The following is a 27,299-nucleotide window of genomic DNA, read 5'->3' on the forward strand; positions in this document are numbered from 1 at the left end:
GATAGTTCACGCCTTCATTACCTTATGATGCTCTCTGATTGGTTCCTGGGTATATTTAAACACACAAGACCCACCACATAGACACGCCCCCGGAAGACGCTAATGCGAAACACGCGTTGGGGTGAGGGAGGTCGCGTCATTCACATTCACCAGAGACCCGGCATCAGCGTTTTCATAGGTATTACCTTTTTTACCTTTATGTTGAACCTTTGTGGATTTATGCAGCAATCCTCTAGTACTTTCTCAGCCGTGATATTAGTTAATCGTGCTGACATTGAGGTCATTTACTTTTACCTGCAGCATATATCAGACTGGGTTACCATCACTCCGGTGCCATTTAATGTGGGTCTCTATTACATTCAGAGTGAGCTGCCTGTAGTGTTGTCACAGATTATTTCCACACAGTATTTTTTTTCAGTCACGATATATTCAGCTATTTTGACACTGAGGTTATTTAATTAAGTTACATATATCGGGCCTGATTTATATTCAATGTGTTTTTTAATACTGTGGTGTGAATATTCTCTACATTTATAGAGATATTATACTCCTGTTGGAAATTATATATAATTACTTATGTGCAAGGATTCACATTTGTCTGTGCGACTATAATAACTAATGGCATGAATGTTTTGAGCGCCTCCTGTTGGGCATTTTTGCAATTTTTTTTAATATTTTTAATGTTTTTTCAATAAAATTTGATATTTTATTCTCATACTGTATCTCTTCATGATTTTTGGTGCCGTCATGGTATATTGGCCCGAAAATGTTTGTTTCAAAGAAAATAAGACATATACATATTTGGTATTGTCGCATTCTGAATCACTTGATCTATCAATATAAAAAAAGAATTAACCCGATCGCTAAACGGCGTAACAAGAAAAAAGTCAAAACGCCAGAATTAGGTTTTCGATCGCTGCAACCTTGCATTAAAATGCAATAACGGGCGATCAAAAGATCGTATCTGCACCAAAATGGTATCATTAAAAACGTCAGCTCGGCACACAAAAAATAATCCTTCCCCCAACCCAAAATCATGAAAAATGAAGATGCGACGGGTATCGGAAAATGGCGCAATTCTTTTATACTTTACCTAATAAAGAGGAGTTATTTTTACTGATAAATGTTTGTTTTGGGTCGTTTATTTTCTGTTGGTATTTGGTTTATCCTATAAAACTCCCATATAATATTCTCACCTTGAATTTATTCTATAAAACTCCCATATAATATTCTCACCTTGAATTTATCCTATAAAACTCCCATATAATATTCTCACCTTGAATTTATCCTATAAAACTCCCATATAATATTCTCACCTTGAATTTATTCTATAAAACTTTCATATAATATTCTCACCTTGAATTTATCCTATAAAACTCCCATATAATATTCTCACCTTGAATTTATCCTATAAAACTCCCATATAATATTCTCACCTTGAATTTATCCTATAAAACTCCCATATAATATTCTCACCTTGAATTTATCCTATAAAACTAACATATAATATTCTCACCTTGAATTTATTCTATAAAACTCCCATATAATATTCTCACCTTGAATTTATTCTATAAAACTCCCATATAATATTCTCACCTTGAATTTATCCTATAAAACTCCCATATAATATTCTCACCTTGAATTTATCCTATAAAACTCCCATATAATATTCTCACCTTGAATTTATCCTATAAAACTCCCATATAATATTCTCACCTTGAATTTATTCTATAAAACTCCCATATAATATTCTCACCTTGAATTTATCCTATAAAACTCTCATATAATATTCTCACCTTGAATTTATCCTATAAAACTTTCATATAATATTCTCACCTTGAATTTATCCTATAAAACTCCCATATAATATTCTCACCTTGAATTTATCCTATAAAACTCCCATATAATATTCTCACCTTGAATTTATCCTATAAAACTCTCATATAATATTCTCACCTTGAATTTATCCTATAAAACTTTCATATAATATTCTCACCTTGAATTTATCCTATAAAACTCCCATATAATATTCTCACCTTGAATTTATCCTATAAAACTCCCATATAATATTCTCACCTTGAATTTATCCTATAAAACTTTCATATAATATTCTCACCTTGAATTTATCCTATAAAACTCCCATATAATATTCTCACCTTGAATTTATCCTATAAAACTCCCATATAATATTCTCACCTTGAATTTATCCTATAAAACTCCCATATAATATTCTCACCTTGAATTTATTCTATAAAACTCCCATATAATATTCTCACCTTGAATTTATCCTATAAAACTCTCATATAATATTCTCACCTTGAATTTATCCTATAAAACTTTCATATAATATTCTCACCTTGAATTTATCCTATAAAACTCCCATATAATATTCTCACCTTGAATTTATCCTATAAAACTCCCATATAATATTCTCACCTTGAATTTATCCTATAAAACTCTCATATAATATTCTCACCTTGAATTTATCCTATAAAACTTTCATATAATATTCTCACCTTGAATTTATCCTATAAAACTCCCATATAATATTCTCACCTTGAATTTATCCTATAAAACTCCCATATAATATTCTCACCTTGAATTTATCCTATAAAACTTTCATATAATATTCTCACCTTGAATTTATCCTATAAAACTCCCATATAATATTCTCACCTTGAATTTATCCTATAAAACTCCCATATAATATTCTCACCTTGAATTTATCCTATAAAACTCCCATATAATATTCTCACCTTGAATTTATTCTATAAAACTCCCATATAATATTCTCACCTTGAATTTATCCTATAAAACTCTCATATAATATTCTCACCTTGAATTTATCCTATAAAACTTTCATATAATATTCTCACCTTGAATTTATCCTATAAAACTCCCATATAATATTCTCACCTTGAATTTATCCTATAAAACTCCCATATAATATTCTCACCTTGAATTTATCCTATAAAACTCTCATATAATATTCTCACCTTGAATTTATCCTATAAAACTTTCATATAATATTCTCACCTTGAATTTATCCTATAAAACTCCCATATAATATTCTCACCTTGAATTTATCCTATAAAACTCCCATATAATATTCTCACCTTGAATTTATCCTATAAAACTCTCATATAATATTCTCACCTTGAATTTATCCTATAAAACTTTCATATAATATTCTCACCTTGAATTTATCCTATAAAACTCCCATATAATATTCTCACCTTGAATTTATCCTATAAAACTCCCATATAATATTCTCACCTTGAATTTATCCTATAAAACTCCCATATAATATTCTCACCTTGAATTTATCCTATAAAACTTTCATATAATATTCTCACCTTGAATTTATCCTATAAAACTCCCATATAATATTCTCACCTTGAATTTATCCTATAAAACTCTCATATAATATTCTCACCTTGAATTTATTCTATAAAACTTTCATATAATATTCTCACCTTGAATTTATCCTATAAAACTCCCATATAATATTCTCACCTTGAATTTATCCTATAAAACTCCCATATAATATTCTCACCTTGAATTTATCCTATAAAACTCTCATATAATATTCTCACCTTGAATTTATTCTATAAAACTCCCATATAATATTCTCACCTTGAATTTATCCTATAAAACTCTCATATAATATTCTCACCTTGAATTTATCCTATAAAACTCCCATATAATATTCTCACCTTGAATTTATCCTATAAAACTCCCATATAATATTCTCACCTTGAATTTATTCTATAAAACTCCCATATAATATTCTCACCTTGAATTTATCCTATAAAACTCTCATATAATATTCTCACCTTGAATTTATCCTATAAAACTTTCATATAATATTCTCACCTTGAATTTATCCTATAAAACTCCCATATAATATTCTCACCTTGAATTTATCCTATAAAACTTTCATATAATATTCTCACCTTGAATTTATCCTATAAAACTCTCATATAATATTCTCACCTTGAATTTATTCTATAAAACTCCCATATAATATTCTCACCTTGAATTTATCCTATAAAACTCTCATATAATATTCTCACCTTGAATTTATTCTATAAAACTCCCATATAATATTCTCACCTTGAATTTATCCTATAAAACTCTCATATAATATTCTCACCTTGAATTTATCCTATAAAACTCTCATATAATATTCTCACCTTGAATTTATCCTATAAAACTCCCGTATAATATTCTCACCTTGAATTTATCCTATAAAGCTCCCGTATAATATTCTCACCTGGAATTTATCCTATAAAACTCCCATATAATATTCTCACCTTGAATTTATTCTATAAAACTCCCATATAATATTCTCACCTTGAATTTATTCTATAAATCTCCCATATAATATTCTCACCTTGAATTTATCCTATAAAACTCCCATATAATATTCTCACCTTGAATTTATTCTATAAAACTTTCATATAATATTCTCACCTTGAATTTATCCTATAAAACTCCCATATAATATTCTCACCTTGAATTTATCCTATAAAACTCTCATATAATATTCTCACCTTGAATTTATCCTATAAAACTCTCATATAATATTCTCACCTTGAATTTATCCTATAAAACTCCCATATAATATTCTCACCTTGAATTTATCCTATAAAACTCCCATATAATATTCTCACCTTGAATTTATTCTATAAAACTCCCATATAATATTCTCACCTTGAATTTATCCTATAAAACTCCCATATAATATTCCACCCTTGAACGCACGCCGCGTGCATCATGTTCTTGTACAATTTGTGAATAATATATATAGGTTCTTCTCGTCGGAGTTATTTTCAAAGGTCTACAAAATACGATTTTCCTGTAATTCATTTCTCACACTCTCGGTATAATAATGACTTTTCCCTGTGTGGGATTTTTGATAAAAAGGTTGACAACTAGTTGGACAACCCCTTCTCATTCCTCATGTTTGGTCCTGTTACAATAAAAACACTTACACAAACCTCCCATGCTGGCACCATCTCAGGTGTCGGCACTTGCGTTCTTGGGTCTCTTGAGGTTTTTACGTCATGTGAGCCCTGTGCCCAATCAGCGCTGACGTCACCGTCCCCACCTTCAGACAAATCAAGCATCATGAGGCCGTCAGAGAGCAGCTGCAGCCCTGGCTTCATGTTGATGTTCAATACATCGAAAGGAAGGAACAGTGAAGCTGCCGCTGATTGGGCGCAGGGCTCGTGTGATGTGAGAACCTCACATAAGCCCCGAGACAGTGATTCTCGACACTGCTGAAGTGGAGCCGGCACGCCAGCTGAGTATGAGTTTTTTTATTTTTGGTTTTTTTCACAAATAAACGCAAGTTATATGAATGAAATTTTACCACTAACATGAAGTACAATATGTCATGAGAAAACAATGTCAGAATCACCGGAATCCATGGAAGCGTTCACCAGTTATTACCTCATAAAGGAACAGTGGTCAGAATTGTAAAAATTGGCCCGGGCATTAACATGCAAACCACCCTTGGGAGTAAAGGGGTTATAGCAAAAAATGTGGTCAATTCTGTGCTTAGTATCCCCCATCCTGGTATATATGGTCGCCTCACCCCCATCCTGATACACAAGGCCCCCTCATCCCTATCCTGGTATGCATGGATCCCTCATCCTTATCCTGGCAGGAATGATTGCCCTCATCCCTATATTAATATGCAGGGCCCCCATCTCGTCCTGGTATGCATGGCCCCATCCCATTTGCCCCCACCCCCATCCTGGTATGCATGGCACCATCAGAAAACTTTAAAAAATAAAATTACACTTACCTACCTGGCGCTCCCTCGCTGCTTCCTGCTCCGGTGTCAGCAACTGCTTTATGCTTGTAAGCAGCACATGGCAGGGACGTCATGCGTTGCTCACAAGCAGAGCACAGCTGCTGGAGTACTTACCGGGACTGTTCATTGGAGATCAGGGTGACTATTCATTGCTCTTCAGTAGCGCGCAGTGTCAGCCCCCGGCTTCCTGCTGCTGTCAGCGGTCACGTGTGCCGCTACTTAAGAGAAATAAATATTCATTGGATTCATTCATTCATCAGGAGACTATTTAATACTGAACTATATTCAAGCGGGACTAGACGAAGAAAACCCTAAAATCATGTATCATGTTATCCGAAAGTCAGAAAACTAGCCCCATATTGGGTGACCCCCAGACGTCAGACTATTTACTGTGTAAGTTTATAAGCCCCTCCAGTGTCAGGAATAGATAGTATGTGAGAATACAGTATATACCGCTCAGGGAACACTTACCTTTCAGAGATAATTTCCATATTCATACTAAATAATGGCACAGATCTCCCAGACATTATGACTGCACATATCCCTAGTCTTTATACCGATATTGCACTCGTTCCCTGACAGACCGCAGCATGGCCATTAGTTAGAAGCTGCTAATGATCTTTGGAGCAGGTAAGTTTTCCCTGAGTGGTACATATTGGGCCGTCTGAAGACTGAGTTTAGTCTAGGACAATTTGTCTGCACTACTAATTAACAGCAGTTACATTACCAAACTAGGGCAGTCCCTATAGGAGAAAAACACAAGAATTATACTGTATTTTCACATACTATCGATTCCTGACACTGGAGTGGCTTATAAACTTACACAGTATATAGTCTGAGGTCTGGGATCTGCCAATATGGGTCTAGTTTTCTGACTGTTTCGGATAACATGATACATGATTTTAGTTTTTTTTGTCTAGTCTCACTTGAATATAGGTCAATATTAAAAAATAGTCTCCCAATGAGTCGCCTTTGGTGAGGACGATGAAACCCATAGAAATGAGAGGCTTGGAGAGTGAGTGTGTATACGTCACCTCTACCTATATACTGAGATGTGGGGTACATGTTTTTTCTATTAGTCACCTATTAACTAATCTTCAGGGGGTGAATTATGGGTACAGTTTTACATTTGGAATTAATAAAGCTTAGTTTTATCCTTTTGTCAGCAAACATGAGGAATGACAAGAGACAACCCATTTAAGAAGATTCAATTTTGGTTAAAACTATTCCAACACTATGAACATAAAAAAGACTTCTCCCCTATGTGACGTCTCTGATGTTTATTCACAGTTGATTTCCAAGTAAAATATTTCCCACATGAAGAAAATGAAAATGGCTTCTCCTCTGTGTGACTGCTCTGATGTCTAACAAGAAGCGCTTTCCGGTTAAAACATTTCTCACATTCTGAACAGGAAAAAGGCTTCTCCCCTGTGTGAGTTCTTTGGTGATTAACCAATTGTGAATTCCAGTTAAAACATTTCCCATATTCTGAACAGGAAAAAGGCTTCTCCCCTGCGTGAGTTCTCTGGTGACTAATAAGATGACATTTCTGGTTAAAAGTTTTCCCACATTCTGAACAGGAAAAAGGCTTCTCCCCTGTATGAGTTCTTTGGTGATTAACCAATTGTGATTTCAGGTTAAAACATTTCCCACATTCTGAACAGGAAAAAGGCTTCTCCCCCGTGTGAGTTCTACGGTGATTAACCAAATCTGATTTCCGATTAAAACATTTCCCACATTCTGAACAGGAAAAAAGCTTCTCCCCCGTGTGAATGCTCTGATGTCTAACAAGAATCGCTTTCTGGCTAAAACATTTCCCACATTCAGAACACGAAAAAGGTTTCTCCCCTGTGTGAGTTCTCTGGTGAGTAACAAAATGAGATTTATTGTTAAAACATTTCCCACATTCTGAACATGAAAATGACTTCTTTGCTTTAGGAGCAGTTTGTTTTTTATTGCCTCTTTTGTGACTTTGATTTTCCTTAGTAGTCAGTAATGAATCAGAAGATGGGACCTGTTTCATAGGATCAGATGACAGATCTTTGCTGTGAATGGATGATGATATATCTGGAGTAATGGCAATCACTTCAGTTGTATCTTGTAGGATCTCAAGATCATCAGATTTAAAACTTGAAGATGTCGGCTGTCCCTCTGATCTCCTGGTACAGTCATCTGCTAAGATAAAAAACAATTGTTATTTTTTAATAAAATATCCTTGAGTTTTATATTTTTGAACATTTCTACTTAAACTGTCCATAAAAATAGCAAGCTATGTAAAAAAACTTTAATTATTTACCAAGACAATGACAGTTCACAGTCTAATAGAAAACCTTGTTGGATGAACCAGTAGTGTGTGGTGTTCAACTGTTTGTTCATTCTGCCTCCCAAATATCAAATAAAAAGAAACCAATCAATGTTATGTAGGCAAAAATAATACCAATTCTCATCTCAGAAAAAACAAGACCCCACTCAGGTCCATCATCTGTCAATAGAAAAACAGATAAGGCAGATTACACTTAATGCTATAATTAGGGTTACTGTTAGGCTAAAGTTAGGATTAGGATAAAGAATTAGGCTTTTCTCAATTGTCTCCCCAATAATTGGGTCATGTCACATCAGTCATGTCAGAGTTTTCTATTTCCAGAAAAAAAATAAAAATGAATAAAATGGCCGGTCAGTATTATAGAGCAGAGGAGGCTTATGCGCTTTTATGCTCTGACAGTGAAGAAAGTGCAGTGTCAGATGGTGATGTGGATTTCGAGGGCTTTAGTAGCAGCGACAGTGATAGCTCAGAAATGAGCAGTGATTCTGGTCCATCCTCACACACAAGGACCAGTACAACAAGAAGGACAAATAGCGCTTCTGGAGAAATGTCTCCAACTCAGGGAACAATGCCCAGTACTAGCGCTGTCCCTAGTGCTCGTGAATTGGCGCACATCAATGTCCAAGGGGCTTTGCCTCTTGCTGTAGCATTTCCCAGATGGGAGGCTTCGGATTCGGCTACTCCATTCATCCCTAATTTTAATGCCATTCCTGGTATAAATGTGGAGGTGGAAAATTTTGGACCAATTATTTTTTTAATTTGTTTATGACAGATAGCTTGCTAGAGCATATTGTCTTACAAATTTATATGCGTCCCAATTCATCAGCCAGAATCCACGATCCTATTATGCTAGGTCAAATTTATGGACACCAACTAATGTCCTAGAAATGAAAACATTTTTAGGACTTACATTTGCTATGGGGCTTGTTAAAAAATGAGCATTCAGTCCTATTGGTCCAACAGCCCTGTTCAAGCCATGCCCTACTTATCTGGAGACATCTGGAAAAATGGTTTGGGAGCTGATAACTCCATTTCTACAAAAAGGCTACAATCTGTAAGTTGACAACTACTACACCAGCATACCTCTATTTAAAAGTCTGGTTGAACATAACATAGGGGCTTGTGGGACCATTCACAAAAAGTGTCAGGGGTTTCCACAATCATTGCTCAGCAAAGAGTTCTGAAATGGGCAGTCAGAGGCTTTAACGTAATGGAGAGCTGCTTGTCCTTAAGTATAAGGATAAAAAATATATTTTATCCTGAGCTCGATCCACACAGATGCCACAAGGGCCACTGCAGACCAACAGGGATCCACTACTCCAAAACCTGTGTCTGTCATTGACTACAACAAATATATGGGGTGTGGACCTTGCAGATCAGGTTCTACAGCCATTCCAGGTATCAAGAAAATCATAGATCTGGTATAAAAAGTTAGTCATGTATTTGTTTCAGGTGGCCACATAAAATTCTTTTGTGTTATACAAAAAAGCCGGAAATGCAGATACTTTCCTTGAGTATCAGGAAAAGGTCACTGAAAATCTTGTTTTTGAAAATTTTGTCCCCGCCAATCCTTTAGAATGTGAAGATGTGAGAAGACTCACTGAGCGACATTTTATTGCACTCATCCCAGTAACTGAAACAAGAAAGAACCCCCAGAGAAGATGTCGTGTATGTTCCTAGAGAGGAATGAGGCATGATCCCCGCTATTATTACCCACAATGCCCATCACTGCCAGCCTTATGCCTCCATGACGGCTTTACAATCTTCCACACAGAACCACGTTTTTGAACTGTTTTGACATTCAAGCATTTGGATTATTTAGTGACAGACACATTTGAGTAGAGCTGACTTAACAATTTCCGGGGGTAGGTGGGGGGAGGTCTCCAGAGACACAAGCTGGGCACAATATGTTATTGTGAGGCTTAGGCTACTTTCACACATCAGATTTTCGGCGTCAGGCGCGATCCGGCGTCGTGCCCGAACGCCGGATCCGGCAAATGTTTTGTAAAACCGGATGTGACGGATCCGGTTTTCTGCCGGATCCGTCTTGATCTTGACAGACAAAACCGGATCCGTCTCATCCGGTTCATCCGTTTTTCTATCCGTTTTTCGACGGATTACGCCGGATCCGGTTTTTAAAAACACCCCTTGTGGCCTTCCGAACGGGATTGGCTACTGGAAAACTATATATAGCATGTTCCTACAGCCCTTCTTTGACAGGTTGTAGAGAAGAAAGTGCAGGTTGGAGAGAAGAGCAAGTTACTGGCGAAGATGGATGTTGTCATTGGAAATATTTTGAAGAATTTGGCGGATTTTACAGCGGAGGCGAATCGTTTGAGGGTGATTGTTCTGGAGAAGGAGAGAGCGAGACAGCAGCGCATCAGGCATCGTAGACGACGTTTGTGGATCCACCCCATCACAGCCAAGAGAATGACGCGTGGGGTCTATTCTACACTCTGCATGGACCTTCGACGAAACCCGGATACATTTTTTGGATATGTTCGGATGAAAATGGAGAATTTTGATTACTTGGTGGAGCGCATTGCACACCATAAGAAAAGCGGACACCTATTGCCGCTTCTCTGTTTCACCCGCAGAGCGTCTGATGGTGACTTTAAGGTAAGCCACATTTATTGGATGTGATCGCATCACTGCAATCTTGTTGGTGGTAGTTTGTATCTCCAAGTGTTATAGGTCAGTTTTGGTATGTAATGCCGTGATTTAAAACTAATTGATTGTTTTTTAATTCCCCACAGATTTCTTGCAACTGGAGAATCCCTTTCGTCACTGCATTTCCAGTACAGACTCGAGATTTCCACCATATCTGGAATAGTGAAGTACACATGCCGTGCACTGTGGGACTCCTTAGCTGAAGAGTTTTTACCAGAGCCCACAACAGAGAGGTGGATTGAAATTGCTGACAAGTTTCAACAGATATGTCAGTTTCCAAACTGCTTGGGCGCTGTAGACGGGAAACATATCCGCATTGTAAAGCCAGCCGGATCGGGATCGGAATATTTCAATTACAAGAAATATTTTTCAATTGTCCTCATGGCCATCGCTGACGCGGAATACAAATTTATTGCGGTTGATATTGCGGCCTATGGCCGCTCCAATGACTCTCAAGTTTTCAAACTGTCTGCCATGGGGCGTAAACTGTATGGAAACACCTTCCAGTTCCCACCACCTAGACCGCTGCCGCAAACATCTGGTCCACCTATGCCATTTGTCTGTGTAGGGGATGAAGCCTTCCAGCTGTCAGAACACCTTTTGAAACCGTACGCTAGCAGAGGATTGACAAGACCAAAACGCATTTTTAATTACCGCCTCACAAGAGCAAGAAGAATGGTTGAATGTACCTTTGGTATTCTGACAGCCAAATGGCGGGTCCTATTGACTGCGATCAACCTCAAGACAGAAACTGTGGACGAGGTGATCAAAGCGTGCGTGGTACTCCACAATTTTGTTATCTGCAAGGAACCCATTTCCATTGAGGACACCTCTGAAGAAACCACCTTGCAAGATTACCATGACATTACCACTAGAAGTTCTGTGACGGTTTCAGTAATGAGGGACAATTTTGCACTATACTTTATGTCACCTCAAGGCAGAGTACACTGGCAGGATGACAGAGTGTGAAAGATTTGTGCCCAAACCAAACTTGTGTACCTTCTGTACCAACAGTATATACCTTTGCCAACCAAAGTTGGCTATCTTGTCATGGTCTTACTATTTTTAGCTTTAGGCCACAGGTGTGTACCTGGTTGTGTTTTATGCAAAGTATTTCACCTTTTAACAAAAGTTGTGTACATTGTTAGGAAATCACCAACAATAAACACAACTTTTTAGGTGAAATACTTTGCTTCAAACACAACCAGGAACACAACTGTGGCAAAAAGCTAAAATTTACCCACAGTTATATACCTGGTTTTGAATACCTTTTTACCTTTTAAATACCCTGTATTTAACCTTTTTTTTAAACATATTTCGCCGCAGAAAGAAATGACAGACAACCAGTGTAAACAATAATTTAACTTTTATTTAAAATATTTTTTTTTTGTAAACTGGTTTTCAAGTTAAAAAAAACTTTTTTAATAAAGGTTTGAAACCAACCAAATGGGCATTTTTATTAAAAAACACATCATAAATCTGTGTAGTGTGGGGTGGAAATACTGCTGGAGGGGCTGCGGGACACTTCGACAATGGGAGTGTGGAGAGAGGACTGGGATCGTGGTGGGGAAGGAACAGTTAGAGGTGAAGGTGTGGAAAAAGCTACAGAATGGGTGGACATGTGGGAGGCAGAAGAGGTGGTGGGCGGTGGAGTGGAGGGTTGGGCAGGGACTGTAGGAGCAGATGATGTTGATGGAAAGTTGTATGGGGAAGGAGTTTGGTACGGGGAAGGAGTTTGGTACGGGGAAGGAGTTTGGTACGGGGAAGGAGTTTGGTACGGGGAAGGAGTTTGGTACGGGGAAGGAGTTTGGTACGGGGAAGGAGTTTGGTACGGGGCAGGTTGCTGGAAGTGGGGAGATGTCTGGTACTGGGGAGGTTGCTGGTACTGGGCAGGTTGCTGGTATGTAATAGGAGGGGGAGGATGGAAAGTGGCTGGAGGGGGTGCAGATGTAATAGGAGGGGGAGGATGGAAAGTGGCTGGAGGGGGTGCAGGTGGAGGAACTACAGTGGTGGGAGGTGGAGGTTGGGAGGTAACCTGCTGTAGAGCACCGTGGCATGAATGCATTACATGCATCTGCTGGGTAGGAGATAGTGTTGCCATGCGCTCCACAACAGACCTGAAAAAGGTGTGGTTTGGCGAAGATCTTGCTTCTGAATGCATGGTTTGCAGAAGTGTCTTCACCTCCAGAATGCTGGAGTTGATCTGCTGAAAGCCTGCGGAGATTTGCTCTGACAAGACTTTTAGACAGTTCTGGAAAGATGCATTCAGATGCAAGAACTCTGGTGCATAAGTCTTTTCCTGACCCCTCTGCCGCCCAGTACCCGCAGGTGTACTAGAGGTGGCAGGGGCAGAAGGGTGGGGTAAAGGGAAAGCGATCTCCTCACCAGCAGCTTCATGCAATGTAGGCGGCCACGATGCTCCTGTGCTGGTGGATGGGACAGATGGGTCGAATGTGTGGGAAGGCTGGGAAGGTGCAGATGTACCGGGGCGGTCGAAGTGTCCCTCGGTGCCGGTCTCCTCAGGGATCGCCTCAGAAGGGTCCAATCGTGCAGGCTCCCGAGTGCTGCTCACCATGCTGTGGAATAAAGAGAAAAAAAAAACAATTAAAATACTGACATGGTATGGCCCTGGCTGAAAAAAAAAAGTTACATCTAAACATTTTTTTGTCACATGTGGTGTGTAATATTTACCTTCTGGTGACCATTGTATCCCGGAGGAACGACAGGGCTTGTGCGTACTTGTACTTGCTCCTGCGTCCTCCAGATCCACTCGGGGCCCGCATCTCTTTATTGAACTCCTTCTTGAAACGATCTCTCACAGACCGCCACCGCTTCACAATTCTGTCCCCTGAAACGAGAAAGGACAAAGTGGTTAGTATACAACATCAGTGTTTCCCAAACTCCAGTCCTCATGGTCCCCAGGGGTCATGTTTTCAGGATTTCCATAGTAAATAGAAATCCTGAACACATGATCCGTGGGGACCACGAGGACTGGAGTTCGGGAAACACTGGTTTACATCAAGCAACCGGTACTGTATATACTTACGCTCTGTAATCTGGGCCCGAACATCGAGGTCCTCCCAGCGGGTCACAAGGAGCGAACAGATTTCCCCCCAGAGTCGTCGGGTAACGATCAGGTCAGCGTGGCGGCGGTCAGCCATATTCCAGAGCGGCTCCCTTTCTCTGACGAGATCGATGAGGTGGTCCACATCAATCCCTCCATCCTCACCGTCAGAGTCGGGAGCACGCTGTGAAGGCTGTTAAAGAAAAAGACAAAAATAACATAATTAGCCTCCACAAAAGAAATGAAATAAAAAGTGCAAAAAAACAAAGCAAAAATATTTATACTTATACGCTGGTGACCGCCGCGTTGCTGTCGCCGACGACCCTGGGAGGCACTGCGAGGACCTCTTGGGCGAGCACCAGATTGGGAAGACTAGAGAAGAAAACAAAAAATGTTATGTCTTTGGATGTAGGCATTTGTTTGCTGTGTGTGGTCTGCAGAACATTGTTTTCTATGTGTTGTGTGTAGTGTGATGTTGTGTTTCTGCGTTTGATGCAAAAAACTTACCAATTGTGAGCCCACTCCAGGTGTCTGTCCACCCCTTCCTTCTTCTTCTGGGAGCTCCTCTTCATCTTGTGATTCCTGTTTTGAAATAAAAGGCAATGAATAGACATATATTACAGAGATGATGGATTTTGGAAATAAAAACTTACCGTCAAACGCTGACGATGCGAGGGAGGGCTCCCAGAAGAAGATGTGCTATCTTCCTGCTGGCCAGACTCCATGCCTGTGGGTGGTGCTGCTGCTGCAAGTGCTGCCAGTGCTGCCACTGTTGCTGCTGCTGCATCTCTTGGGCGGCTGTTGAATAAAGAGAAACAAAGGGCCAATGAATATCTTGATATTCCATGGCCCTAGTTTGGAGGAAGGGGGGATTTGATAATTACCATCTCTCATCTGCTGCTGGACTCCCCTCCCGTTGTTCAGCATGCTGCTCCATTTGGGGTGGTGCTGATGGTGCTGCTGCTGCAGTGGTCTCCTGCCTTCTCCTGCGCCTGGTTGCTGTCTTGGGTGGCATGTTGGGTGTGGCTGAGGGTCCCACTGTCATGCTTTTATATATGTGTCTTGTGGGCAGAGCTACTGAGCATGCTCAGACCAAAAAAACCGGATCCGGCGCATTGCGGCGCTCATAGGCTTTCATTGTGTGAAAAAGCCGGACGCCGGATTGCGACACATTGCCGGATCCGGCGAAAACCGGATGAAACGCATGGCCATCCAGCGCGATCCGGCGCAAATGCAAGTCAATGGGGGGGAAACCGGATCCGGCATTGCATTTCGCCGGATCCAGTTTTCGTCAAAAGCGCCGGATCACGCCTGACGGCGAAAACCTGATGTGTGAACGAGGTCTAAGGAAAAAGGTACCTGAGAGTCTGGGCAACCTCCTGAATAGTTACCCAGACTTAGGCGTTTCCCGGCACATTGGGAAGGGAGGAGGGGCAGTCCATTTTCCAGTGTCCCGAACTACCACAGTAGAAGCAGAGTCTCTCTTTCCATAGTCGTTTCCTCTCCTTTTCCTTGACGGTGGTGGCCCCCAACTCCATGGGCTCGGAATGTAGTGTAACGTTGAGATTACTTAGAAGTAATGGAACTTCTAGCTGCATAACACCCCTCTCCCATAGTCTTCGATCTATCCGGATGACCCGAGACATAGCCTCCTCCAAGGAACTAGGTGGTGGATGGAGAGCCAGAGCATCCTTCAGATGATCAGACAGTCCCCTCAGGAACTGGCACCTGAGAGCAGAGTCGTTCCAGGACACCTCGGGGAACTATCGTCTAAACTCCGAGCAATACCACTCGGCTGAGCGCTTTCTCTGAACAAGACCCATGATAGTGTCCTCTGCCAACCTGACATGGTCCAGTTCGTCATAGATAAGTCCTAAGGACTCAAAAAACCTATCCACCGACATCCGTTCAGGGGCATTAGGGGGCAGCATGAAAGCCCCGGAATGAGGATCCTCCCAGAGCAAGGATATAATTATCCCCACCCGCTGACTCTCATCCCCACAGGATCGAGGTCAAATAATAATTTGTAACTCTCACTGAACGTACGAAACTTATCCTTCTCACCAGAAAAGGTGTCAGGTAGCTTGACTGAGGGTTCGGGAGAGTGCAAGGCGACATCTACAGAATCACCAGTCCTACCAACAACATGGGGGGACACCCAGCACAGTCTTTTAGTCTGCATAAACTCTTTCTGCAATTGAGTATGGGACGTGGCCAGGGCCTGGTGTTCTACCAACAATTCCCGCAACATCTGCGTCAAACTGGACACCTGATCCGCCAAGTTACGAAGCAGATCCATAACCATGGGAAAAAAATGATAAACACCTTTAAATATTCTGGTCAGTTATAATGTAATGCTGCTGTAGCGCAGTAGTGCTTAACCTCCACCAGGGGGTGCTGATGAGAGAAGAAAGGTTGCACTCACAGCATAGCACCACAGTGCAGCAGCACAGGTGCCACTACATGGCAAGAGATTAGTCAGACGAGCCGGGTCAATAATGGACAGGGAACACAGTACAAAGAAAGAGCAATACATGTGGTCAGCTACAAGCCAGAGAAGTCAGAGCCAGTCGGGAGCAGAGATGCCAGAGACGTGAGACAGTAACACAGGTCAGAGGACAAGACGGGTCAAATACCAAGAGATCACAGCACTGGGAGCAGACACTAAGATGAGCAGGGTAGCAGGAGTGGGGAAGGCATGGGAGCTCAGGAAACGGGCAGAGAACAAATCAGGGTGTAACGGAGTCAGCCGGTCAAGCCAGGGGCAGGAACTATAACTGACGCTGCCTGCAGGCAGCAGGGAACTGAAATAGTCAAACAGATCCCAAAACGAGGCAGAGAAAGTTAACCCCCACACGACCAGGCCAGGGAGAGAATAGCAAGAAACAAACCCCGACTTTGATCATGACATCAGACCTGCCACACCATTTTAAAATGGTGATAAGTGTCCTATCAACAATAAAACTTCCTCATTCTTCTGATCGGTGCAGTTTCTAATGGTTGGATCTAAGTAATCACCTATCTTGTGGAGCCCATGGATCAATAATAACTTGTTTTAACCAAAGAACCCCATTACTGTAATCTACCACAATTATACATCCCAGTTATGGGGGCGCACAATAGATGTGCAGGAGCCGCCTGCATTTTACAGTCAATGGTCCACTATAATCAGGACAACGACTGACAGATATTTGCATATAGCTGTAGGGTGGGCTCCTAGGGTCCATTCCCACTGTGGGCCCCAGACACACCAGTCCGACCCGGTATATACATATATATATTTGGAGGAGTCATATCTCCCGACTCTGCAGATCACATGCTGGTGTTGTACTTGACAGACCCGGACCAGAGGTTATGGAGATGAATGAGGGAGACCAAAAGTTCAAAAATAAACTTTACATTACTTAACAAGAACTTGATGAGAAGTATATACATCACATTGCAGTTGTCACACTTTATGAATGCTTCTTCTGCATTATGCAGAGTCAGGAACTTTCCGGTTTCCTGTGGCGGTACATAACTTTTGTTATAAGTCACAATAGTCCAGCAAACCTGAGCTAAGGACCTCACCCTACTCTTCGTAATCCAGGCCTGGAGCGTAGCGGAGACAAATTCCCAATTCTCATTTTTGCTTTCCTTCAGAGCTAATGACCTCTTCCTGCTCTGTGTCTCCACTATGCTCCCTGCCTGGAATCCAGATTCCCACTGCCATTATATCTTTGCTTCACATCAGAACGCACTATCTGATGTCTCCCTCCTGGCACACAACACCATATCAATTCAAGTCTGCAATCAGATAGACCAAAGGTCACTAATCACAAGGAATTAGTTCTCCTGTGTGCCCATGTAGCTCAGTATGAGGGCTCCCACACAGTATGGTGGCCTCCACAAATCCCACACAGTATCACGGCCCCCACAGCACCTCACACAGTATTATGGCCACCACAACCTGCTACAGAAAATAAGGACCCCCAGTCAGTATGGAGGAACTTACAGTCCACCACAACCCCTTACTCAGTATAATGGCCCGTACCAGCCACACATTCAGTATGAGAGTCCCAACAGCTCTTCTCTTCATATTAAGCCTCCAGAATTCCTGATTTTAAAAAAACACACACTACTCACCCAACCCCGTTCCCGAGGTGACCTGCTCCAGTCTGTGCGGTGTGAGTACTGAGGCTCCATACTACAGGTGTGATGTAGTGACGCCATTGTGCCTGCAGTGCACGGAGTCTCAGACTCACAGGTGAAGGCTGAATGGGGGAGCAGGAGCTTTTGACTCCCTGACTCACTATTCTATTCAATGGTATCACTGTCATGGGAGTGTGGATATCTCTGAAATTGTGATGATGGGAAGGAGAGGGTGACCAATACCAAACCCCACGAGCCCTCTCAATGTATGGGCGTCATAGCAACCGAGTGGGCTACCTTTATGGATGATACACTCCTGCCTATCCAACTACTGTATGGTAAATATCTCATAGATCCTGGGTTCATTAGTATCTGCACCAAGAATGAGGCGAAGTGAGTATATGATAATTAGCTGTAAGGTTGTCGGTGGGGTAGATGGTACCATCTTGTGCATGTAGGGGGCAATACTGTGGGAACATTAGAAAGTGGGGGGATGGCAGTACTGTGGGAACAATATACTGTGTGTATGGCAAGCTGCTCTTGTGGGAACATTTTAATTTTACTATGTAGGGGGATGGCGGTACTTTCGGAGCATTATACTGTGTGTGGTGGGATGGTGATACTGTGAGAAGATTATACTGTGTGTGGTGGGATGGTGATACTGTGAGAAGATTATACTGTGTGTGGTGGGATGGTGATACTGTGAGAAGATTATACTGTGTGTGATGAGATGGTGATACTGTGAGAAGATTATACTGTGTGTGGTGGGATGGTGATACTGTGAGAAGATTATACTGTGTGTGGTGGGATGGTGATACTGTGAGATTATACTGTGTGTGGTGAGATGGTGATACTGTGAGAAGATTATACTGTGTGTGGTGGGATGGTGGTACTGTGAGAAGATTATACTGTGTGTGGTGGGATGGTGGTACTGTGAGAAGATTATACTGTGTGTGGTGGGATGGTGGTACTGTGAGAAGATTATACTGTGTGTGGGGGGATGGTGATACTGTGAGAAGATTATACTGTGTGTGGTGGGATGGTGGTACTGTGAGAAGATTATACTGTGTGTGGTGGGATGGTGATACTGTGAGATTATACTGTGTGTGGTGGGATGGTGGTACTGTGAGAAGATTATACTGTGTGTGATGAGATGGTGATACTGTGAGAAGATTATACTGTGTGTGGTGGGATGGTGATACTGTGAGAAGATTATACTGTGTGTGATGAGATGGTGATACTGTGAGAAGATTATACTGTGTGTGGTGGGATGGTGATACTGTGAGAAGATTATACTGTGTGTGGTGGGATGGTGATACTGTGAGAAGATTATACTGTGTGTGATGAGATGGTGATACTGTGAGAAGATTATACTGTGTGTGGTGGGATGGTGATACTGTGAGAGGATTATACTGTGTGTGGTGGGATGGTGATACTGTGAGAAGATTATACTGTGTGTGGTGGGATGGTGATACTGTGAGAAGATTATACTGTGTGTGGTGGGATGGTGGTACTGTGAGAAGATTATACTGTGTGTGGTGGGATGGTGATACTGTGAGAAGATTATACTGTGTGTGATGAGATGGTGATACTGTGAGAAGATTATACTGTGTGTGGTGGGATGGTGATACTGTGAGAAGATTATACTGTGTGTGGTGGGATGGTGATACTGTGAGAAGATTATACTGTGTGTGATGAGATGGTGATAGTGTGAGAAGATTATACTGTGTGTGGTGGGATGGTGATACTGTGAGAAGATTATACTGTGTGTGGTGGGATGGTGATACTGTGAGAAGATTATACTGTGTGTGGTGGGATGGTGGTACTGTGAGAAGATTATACTGTGTGTGGTGGGATGGTGATACTGTGAGATTATACTGTGTGTGGTGGGATGGTGGTACTGTGAGAAGATTATACTGTGTGTGATGAGATGGTGATACTGTGAGAAGATTATACTGTGTGTGGTGGGATGGTGATACTGTGAGAAGATTATACTGTGTGTGGTGAGATGGTGATACTGTGAGAAGATTATACTGTGTGTGGTGGGAAGGTGATACTGTGAGATTATACTGTGTGTCGTGGGATGGTGGTACTGTGAGAAGATTATACTGTGTGTGGTGGGATGGTGATACTGTGAGAAGATTATACTGTGTGTGGTGAGATGGTGATACTGTGAGAAGATTATACTGTGTGTGGTGGGATGGTGATACTGTGAGAAGATTATACTGTGTGTGGTGAGATGGTGATACTGTGAGAAGATTATACTGTGTGTGGTGGGATGGTGGTACTGTGAGATTATACTGTGTGTGGGGGGATGGTGATACTGTGAGAAGATTATACTGTGTGTGGTGGGATGGTGGTACTGTGAGATTATACTGTGTGTGGTGGGATGGTGGTACTGTGAGAAGATTATACTGTGTGTGGTGGGATGGTGATACTGTGAGAAGATTATACTGTGTGTGGTGGGATGGTGATACTGTGAGAAGATTATACTGTGTGTGGTGGAATGGTGATACTGTGAGAAGATTATACTGTGTGTGATGAGATGGTGATACTGTGAGAAGATTATACTGTGTGTGGTGGGATGGTGATACTGTGAGAAGATTATACTGTGTGTGGTGGGATGGTGATACTGTGAGAAGATTATACTGTGTGTGATGAGATGGTGATACTGTGAGATTATACTGTGTGTGGTGGGATGGTGATACTGTGAGAAGATTATACTGTGTGTGGTGGGATGGTGATACTGTGAGAAGATTATACTGTGTGTGATGAGATGGTGATACTGTGAGAAGATTATACTGTGTGTGGTGGGATGGTGATACTGTGAGAAGATTATACTGTGTGTGGTGAGATGGTGATACTGTGAGAAGATTATACTGTGTGTGGTGGGAAGGTGATACTGTGAGAAGATTATACTGTGTGTCGTGGGATGGTGGTACTGTGAGAAGATTATACTGTGTGTGGTGGGATGGTGATACTGTGAGAAGATTATACTGTGTGTGGTGAGATGGTGATACTGTGAGAAGATTATACTGTGTGTGGTGGGATGGTGATACTGTGAGAAGATTATACTGTGTGTGGTGAGATGGTGATACTGTGAGAAGATTATACTGTGTGTGGTGGGATGGTGGTACTGTGAGATTATACTGTGTGTGGGGGGATGGTGATACTGTGAGAAGATTATACTGTGTGTGGTGGGATGGTGGTACTGTGAGATTATACTGTATGTGGTGGGATGGTGGTACTGTGAGAAGATTATACTGTATGTGGTGGGATGGTGGTACTGTGAGAAGATTATACTGTGTGTGGTGGGATGGTGGTACTGTGAGAAGATTATACTGTGTGTGGTGGGATGGTGATACTGTGAGATTATACTGTGTGTGGGGGGATGGTGATACTGTGAGAAGATTATACTGTGTGTGGTGGGATGGTGATACTGTGAGAAGATTATACTGTGTGTGGGGGTATGGTGATACGGTGAGAAGATTATACTGTGTGTGGTGGGATGGTGATACTGTGAGAAGATTATACTGTGTGTGGTGGGATGGTGATACTGTGAGAAGATTATACTGTGTGTGGTGGGATGGTGATACTGTGAGAAGATTATACTGTGTGTGGTGGGATGGTGGTACTGTGAGAAGATTATACTGTGTGTGGTGGGATGGTGGTACTGTGAGAAGATTATACTGTGTGTGGTGGGATGGTGATACTGTGAGAAGATTATACTGTGTGTGGGAGGATGGTGATACTGTGAGAAGATTATACTGTGTGTGGTGGGATGGTGGTACTGTGAGAAGATTATACTGTGTGTGGTGGGATGGTGATGCTGTGAGATTATACTGTGTGTGGTGGGATGGTGATACTGTGAGAAGATTATACTGTGTGTGGTGGGATGGTGATGCTGTGAGAAGATTATACTGTGTGTGGTGGGATGGTGATACTGTGAGAAGATTATACTGTGTGTGGTGGGATGGTGATGCTGTGAGATTATAGTGTGTGTGGTGGGATGGTGATACTGAGAGATTATACTGTGTGTGGTGGGATGGTGATATTGTGAGAAGATTATACTGTGTGTGGTGGGATGGTGATACTGTGAGAAGATTATACTGTTTGTGGTGGGATGGTGATGCTGTGAGAAGATTATACTGTGTGTGGTGGGATGGTGATACTGTGAGAAGATTATACTGTGTGGTGGGATGGTGATACTGTGAGAAGATTATACTGTGTGTGATGGGATGGTGGTACTGTGAGAAGATTATACTGTGTGTGGTGGGATGGTGATATTGTGAGAAGATTATACTGTGTGTGGTGGGATGGTGATACTGTGAGAAGATTATACTGTGTGGTGAGATGGTGGTACTGTGAGTAGATTATACTGTGTGTGGTGGGATGGTGGTACTGTGAGATTATACTGTGTGTGGTGGGATGATGATACTGTGAGAAGATTATACTGTGTGTGATGGGATGGTGGTACTGTGAGAAGATTATACTGTGTGTGGTGGGATGGTGATACTGTGAGAGGATTATACTGTGTGTGGTGGGATGGTGGTACTGTGAGAAGATTATACTGTGTGTGGTGGGATGGTGATGCTGTGAGAAGATTATACTGTGTGTGGTGGGATGGTGATGCTGTGAGAAGATTATACTGTGTGTGGTGGGACTGTGAGAAGATTATACTGTGTGTGGTGGGACTGTGAGAAGATTATACTGTGTGTGGTGGGATGGTGATACTGTGAGAAGATTATACTGTGTGAGCGGCATCATATATATTGCATAAGGAGTGTCATAAGAAAAAATCCTCAGGGCTGTGCGGCATTTGTACATAGACTGCCATCTGCCGTCCAGACGGGACCATGTGGAATCAATGGGAAGAGGGAGAGTTTCAGGGAGGAAGAGACCTGGTGCACCATCTAGACAGGTGACCTTGATGACGCAGCTTCCTGTTATTATAAAGGCCATAGCCCCAAAGGAAAGGGGTGCGGGGAGGAATCTGAGGAACCGGCCATGGTAAAGTGCCGAGGCAGCTGGGTGTGGGGCAGAACCCTGCTTACAGGGGCATAATGGGGGCATTACACTGTGTGGGGCCAAGAAAGGGACCCTGTACTATGAGAACACTCCGTCTCCTCACTGCCTGTCTTCCATAGTGGGGTCGTATGTATCTATTACAGGAAACAGAAACGTGATGATTCTTATAAAGAGTCTCAGTGCAGAAGGGGTTAATGTCCCCCGCGCTCAGTAATGGGGAATCTCCACATCCCTCCACCTGCAGAGCCGCACTCCACATATATGGCTCCTCTGTGCACAGGACCTGTGATGAGGTCACAGGAGGTGAGGAGTCAGGGGTCACATGATCTCCGGAGTGCAGACCTCCACGGAGCCTTCTCCTCAGTCAGTGACATTCCCGCCATTATTTGCCCCTCACTACTGGCACAATTACCCCGCGCCGCCTTCTCTACACAGTGTTATGTGTGGAATGTAACGTGTGATTTCTCTGGAGGGAAAAAGACCCCACACGAGGGAATTATTGCCAGTTACCGGCCGTCTACTATATGGCGGCATATGATTGTGCTATCGACTCCACACAAGGAGCTAAAATGCCCAAATCTCGGTTATTTCCCCCCTTCCCGAGTCCGGCTGAGGCCGGGGTGAGACATGAGAGAAACTCGCACGAGGCGCACACCTCAATCCCCGGCAATGCCGCCGGCCCTCGGACCACAGCACATAGAAATCCATGGAGCTAAATGCTCCGGTCCCGAGTGCCGGCGGCAGTGCCGGGTATTGAGGTGTGCGCCTCGTGCGAGTTTCTCTCATGTCTGACCCCGACCTATATGTGATTATATGCTAATGTCAGAATTTATATGTGTGAAGGACGACCCAACCCGGTGCCGTATTTGGCAGTGATGCTGCCCGAGGCGCTGTGAGTGGTCGCTCCCCCTATTGGGAAGTCAGACAACAGTCTCCTGCAGCCGTCAGTGTCACACGGACAAATTCTATCGGGAGTTTTCACACCTACAGGACACCATTATAGTCTATGAGGCCACATGGATGTGATTTCTCACTGTGCGCCTGGGCAAAACTTACAGAGATTTCTCCGTTTTTTTACAGTACAACAAAAGTGCTAATACAAGTCTATGGGTCCAGAAAACCCATCACATGGGTAGTATTAGTATACAGCGTGTGCGCCATCCGTGTGCTGCCTGTGATTAACACTGCAAAGTATAACAGAGGCGCCATCATTTATTTATCCAGCTGTGAAAACCACTGACGATAACTGATGGTAAAAACGGGCACACGGACCGTACACGGATGATGCGCGGACTGTACACTGATGGCAGACGGACCGTGCACTGATGACTCGCGGACCGTACACTGATGACGCACGGACCGGACACTGGTGACATTGGCACCATCTTACACGTACGTGGTTATACACAGCTGAGTGACAGATGCTGGTAAGAGCCGTTCCCATTACAGAGTAGTTACTGTCCCCATACACATTAGACTACGGTCAGCCACACCGGCAGATCTCAGCGCGCTCGGCGACACTCTGACCCCTAGATTAGCACACCGTGTGTCACTATCTGAGAGAAGCCACTGATTGTTCTCTCACGGGTCATCCACGTTGTTACATTGTTTCTCTCCAGTTTTGTGTCACTGACGAGGCGTCACTTCACCCAATACAAAACCCTCGGAAGGTCACGGGTTATTCAAGGTCATCACTGAGAAACAAATGCCATCAATTCACTATTACTGAGAGACGCCGGATACATGGGACCGGCCTGTGACCCCAGGTAGGAAATCACATGTGTAAGGGCACGGGGTCGCTCTCTGGTACCAGGGAACCGTCACAGCGTGAATACAGACTTCTAAGTCTGAGCGCCCCTTTATGGTATTGGCGGGATGTTTGGGCTCGCTGTACAATCTGGAGCCAGACGCCTCCTTGGTCATCACCTGCCTGAGCTAGGTGTATCCAGCCAAAAATGATGGAGGACCGCGCAGAGGCCGACTCTGCCCCATTATAGTCACTGACCCCATCAGCCACATCACTGACCGCTGCTCGAGGAGTCAGATCTAAGCCCGACAGCCCCGAATGCACAGAACAGCCTGTCACTCACACACTGCACGAGCAACATGTCCGACCACTGAGCGACAGACAGGATAAGATTGTGTACGGAGGCCACGACTTTACCACTGATGACCGATCCGTATCCTTAGGATGGGTGATCAATGTCTGATCAGTGCAACACCGCCACTCCCATCACTCACCTGTCACTGGCAGCTGGAACTGCACACACCCTGCACCCCTCCATCTCCCGCACCCTGCACCCCTGTCCCCTGCAGCCTCCTGCTCCCCTCTATCACACACCCCCTGCACCCTCCTGCTCCCCTCTATCACACACCCCCTGCACCCTCTCGCTCCCCTCTATCACACACCCCCCTGCGCCCTCTCGCTCCCCTCTATCACACACCCCCCTGCGCCCTCTCGCTCCCCTCTATCACACACCCCCTGCGCCCTCTCGCTCCCCTCTATCACACACCCCCTGCGCCCTCTCGCTCCCCTCTATCACACACCCCCTGCGCCCTCTCGCTCCCCTCTATCACACACCCCCTGCGCCCTCTCGCTCCCCTCTATCACACACCCCCTGCGCCCTCTCGCTCCCCTCTATCACACACCCCCTGCGCCCTCTCGCTCCCCTCTATCACACACCCCCTGCGCCCTCTCGCTCCCCTCTATCACACACCCCCTGCGCCCTCTCGCTCCCCTCTATCACACACCCCCTGCGCCCTCTCGCTCCCCTCTATCACACACCCCCTGCGCCCTCTCGCTCCCCTCTATCACACACCCCCTGCGCCCTCTCGCTCCCCTCTATCACACACCCCCTGCGCCCTCTCGCTCCCCTCTATCACACACCCCCTGCGCCCTCTCGCTCCCCTCTATCACACACCCCCTGCGCCCTCTCGCTCCCCTCTATCACACACCCCCTGCGCCCTCTCGCTCCCCTCTATCACACACCCCCTGCGCCCTCCCGCTCCCCTCTATCACACACCCCCTGCGCCCTCTCGCTCCCCTCTATCACACACCCCCTGCGCCCTCCCGCTCCCCTCTATCACACACCCCCTGCACCCTCCCGCTCCCCTCTATCACACAGCCCCCTGCACCCTCTCGCTCCCCTCTATCACACGCCCCCTGCGCCCTCTCGCTCCCCTCTATCACACACCCCCTGCGCCCTCTCGCTCCCCTCTATCACACGCCCCCTGCGCCCTCTCGCTCCCCTCTATCACACACCCCCTGCGCCCTCTCGCTCCCCTCTATCACACGCCCCCTGCGCCCTCTCGCTCCCCTCTATCACACACCCCCTGCGCCCTCTCGCTCCCCTCTATCACACACCCCCTGCGCCCTCTCGCTCCCCTCTATCACACACCCCCTGCGCCCTCTCGCTCCCCTCTATCACACACCCCCTGCGCCCTCCCGCTCCCCTCTATCACACACCCCCTGCACCCTCTCGCTCCCCTCTATCACACAGCCCCCTGCGCCCTCTCGCTCCCCTCTATCACACACCCCCTGCGCCCTCTCGCTCCCCTCTATCACACACCCCCTGCACCCTCCTGCTCCCCTCTATCACACACCCCCTGCACCCTCTCGCTCCCCTCTATCTCACCCCCTGTCCTCCCCATGTTCCCTCCATTACCTCTCACAAGTTTCCTATCTCCTGCAGCTTCCAGCATGCTAACTCTCTGGCTCCTCCCCTTGTGGACGTAATCGTGACGTCACCGCAGGTCCTGTACCATCCAGTCACATGTCATGTCTTCTGGTTAGGCGGGGATGTGGCAGACAGTGAGGCCCCTGATCATGTGACCGCTGACTCCTCCCCTCCTGTGACCTCATCACAGGTCCTGTGCACAGAGCAGCCATATATGTGGAGTGCGGCTCTGCAGGTTAGTGATGGGCAGTCCGGCTCCTTTCCCCACTTTTCTCCCTCCTGTCCCTTCACTATAAAGCCTGAGCCTCATTATACAGCTGTACAGGGGTCTAGTGAAGGCTTTTTAGCCCTTTCCTCAGACTGTAGCTCCTGGGAACAGACCCTCACTCCTGTCCCTTCACTATAAAGCCTGGGCCTCATTATACAGCTGTACAGGGGTCTAGTGAAGGCTTTTTAGCTCTTTCCTCGGACTGTAGCTCCTGGGAACAGGCCCTCACTCCTGTCCCTTCACTATAAAGCCTGGGCCTCATTACACAGCTGTACAGGGGTCTAGTGAAGGCTTTTTAGCCCTTTCCTCAGACT

The 27,299-nt window shown here is 44.1% G+C and overlaps 1 protein-coding gene across 1 annotated transcript; it reads right to left on the bottom strand.

Moving 5' to 3' along the window:
- Positions 1–7,058: 7,058 nt before the first annotated feature.
- On the bottom strand, positions 7,059–26,880 carry LOC141056802 (uncharacterized). The gene is made up of 2 exons (XM_073553285.1): positions 26,706–26,880; positions 7,059–7,996 (listed from the first exon to the last, which is right to left on the bottom strand). Exons 1-2 carry the CDS (start codon positions 26,740–26,742, stop codon positions 7,059–7,061), a joined length of 975 nt encoding a protein of 324 aa, XP_073409386.1. The 5' UTR covers positions 26,743–26,880.
- Between the last annotated feature and the right edge of the window lie 419 nt (positions 26,881–27,299).

This window comes from Dendrobates tinctorius, unplaced genomic scaffold (genome assembly GCF_039654945.1).
Source record: "Dendrobates tinctorius isolate UK_male_01 unplaced genomic scaffold, ASM3965494v1 ptg000200l, whole genome shotgun sequence".
In the NCBI taxonomy this organism is placed as follows: Eukaryota; Metazoa; Chordata; class Amphibia; order Anura; family Dendrobatidae; genus Dendrobates; species Dendrobates tinctorius.

What these genes read in the sequence shown, in the direction of transcription:
- LOC141056802 (XM_073553285.1), bottom strand. Translation starts at nt 26,742, where the DNA reads ATGCTGGAAGCTGCAGGAGATAGGAAACTTGTGAGAG. An exon ending in AGATAGGAAACTTGTGAGAG is followed by an intron (nt 7,997 to 26,705) that starts GTAATGGAGGGA and finishes TTATCTTAGCAG; the next exon opens with ATGACTGTACCAGGAGATCA.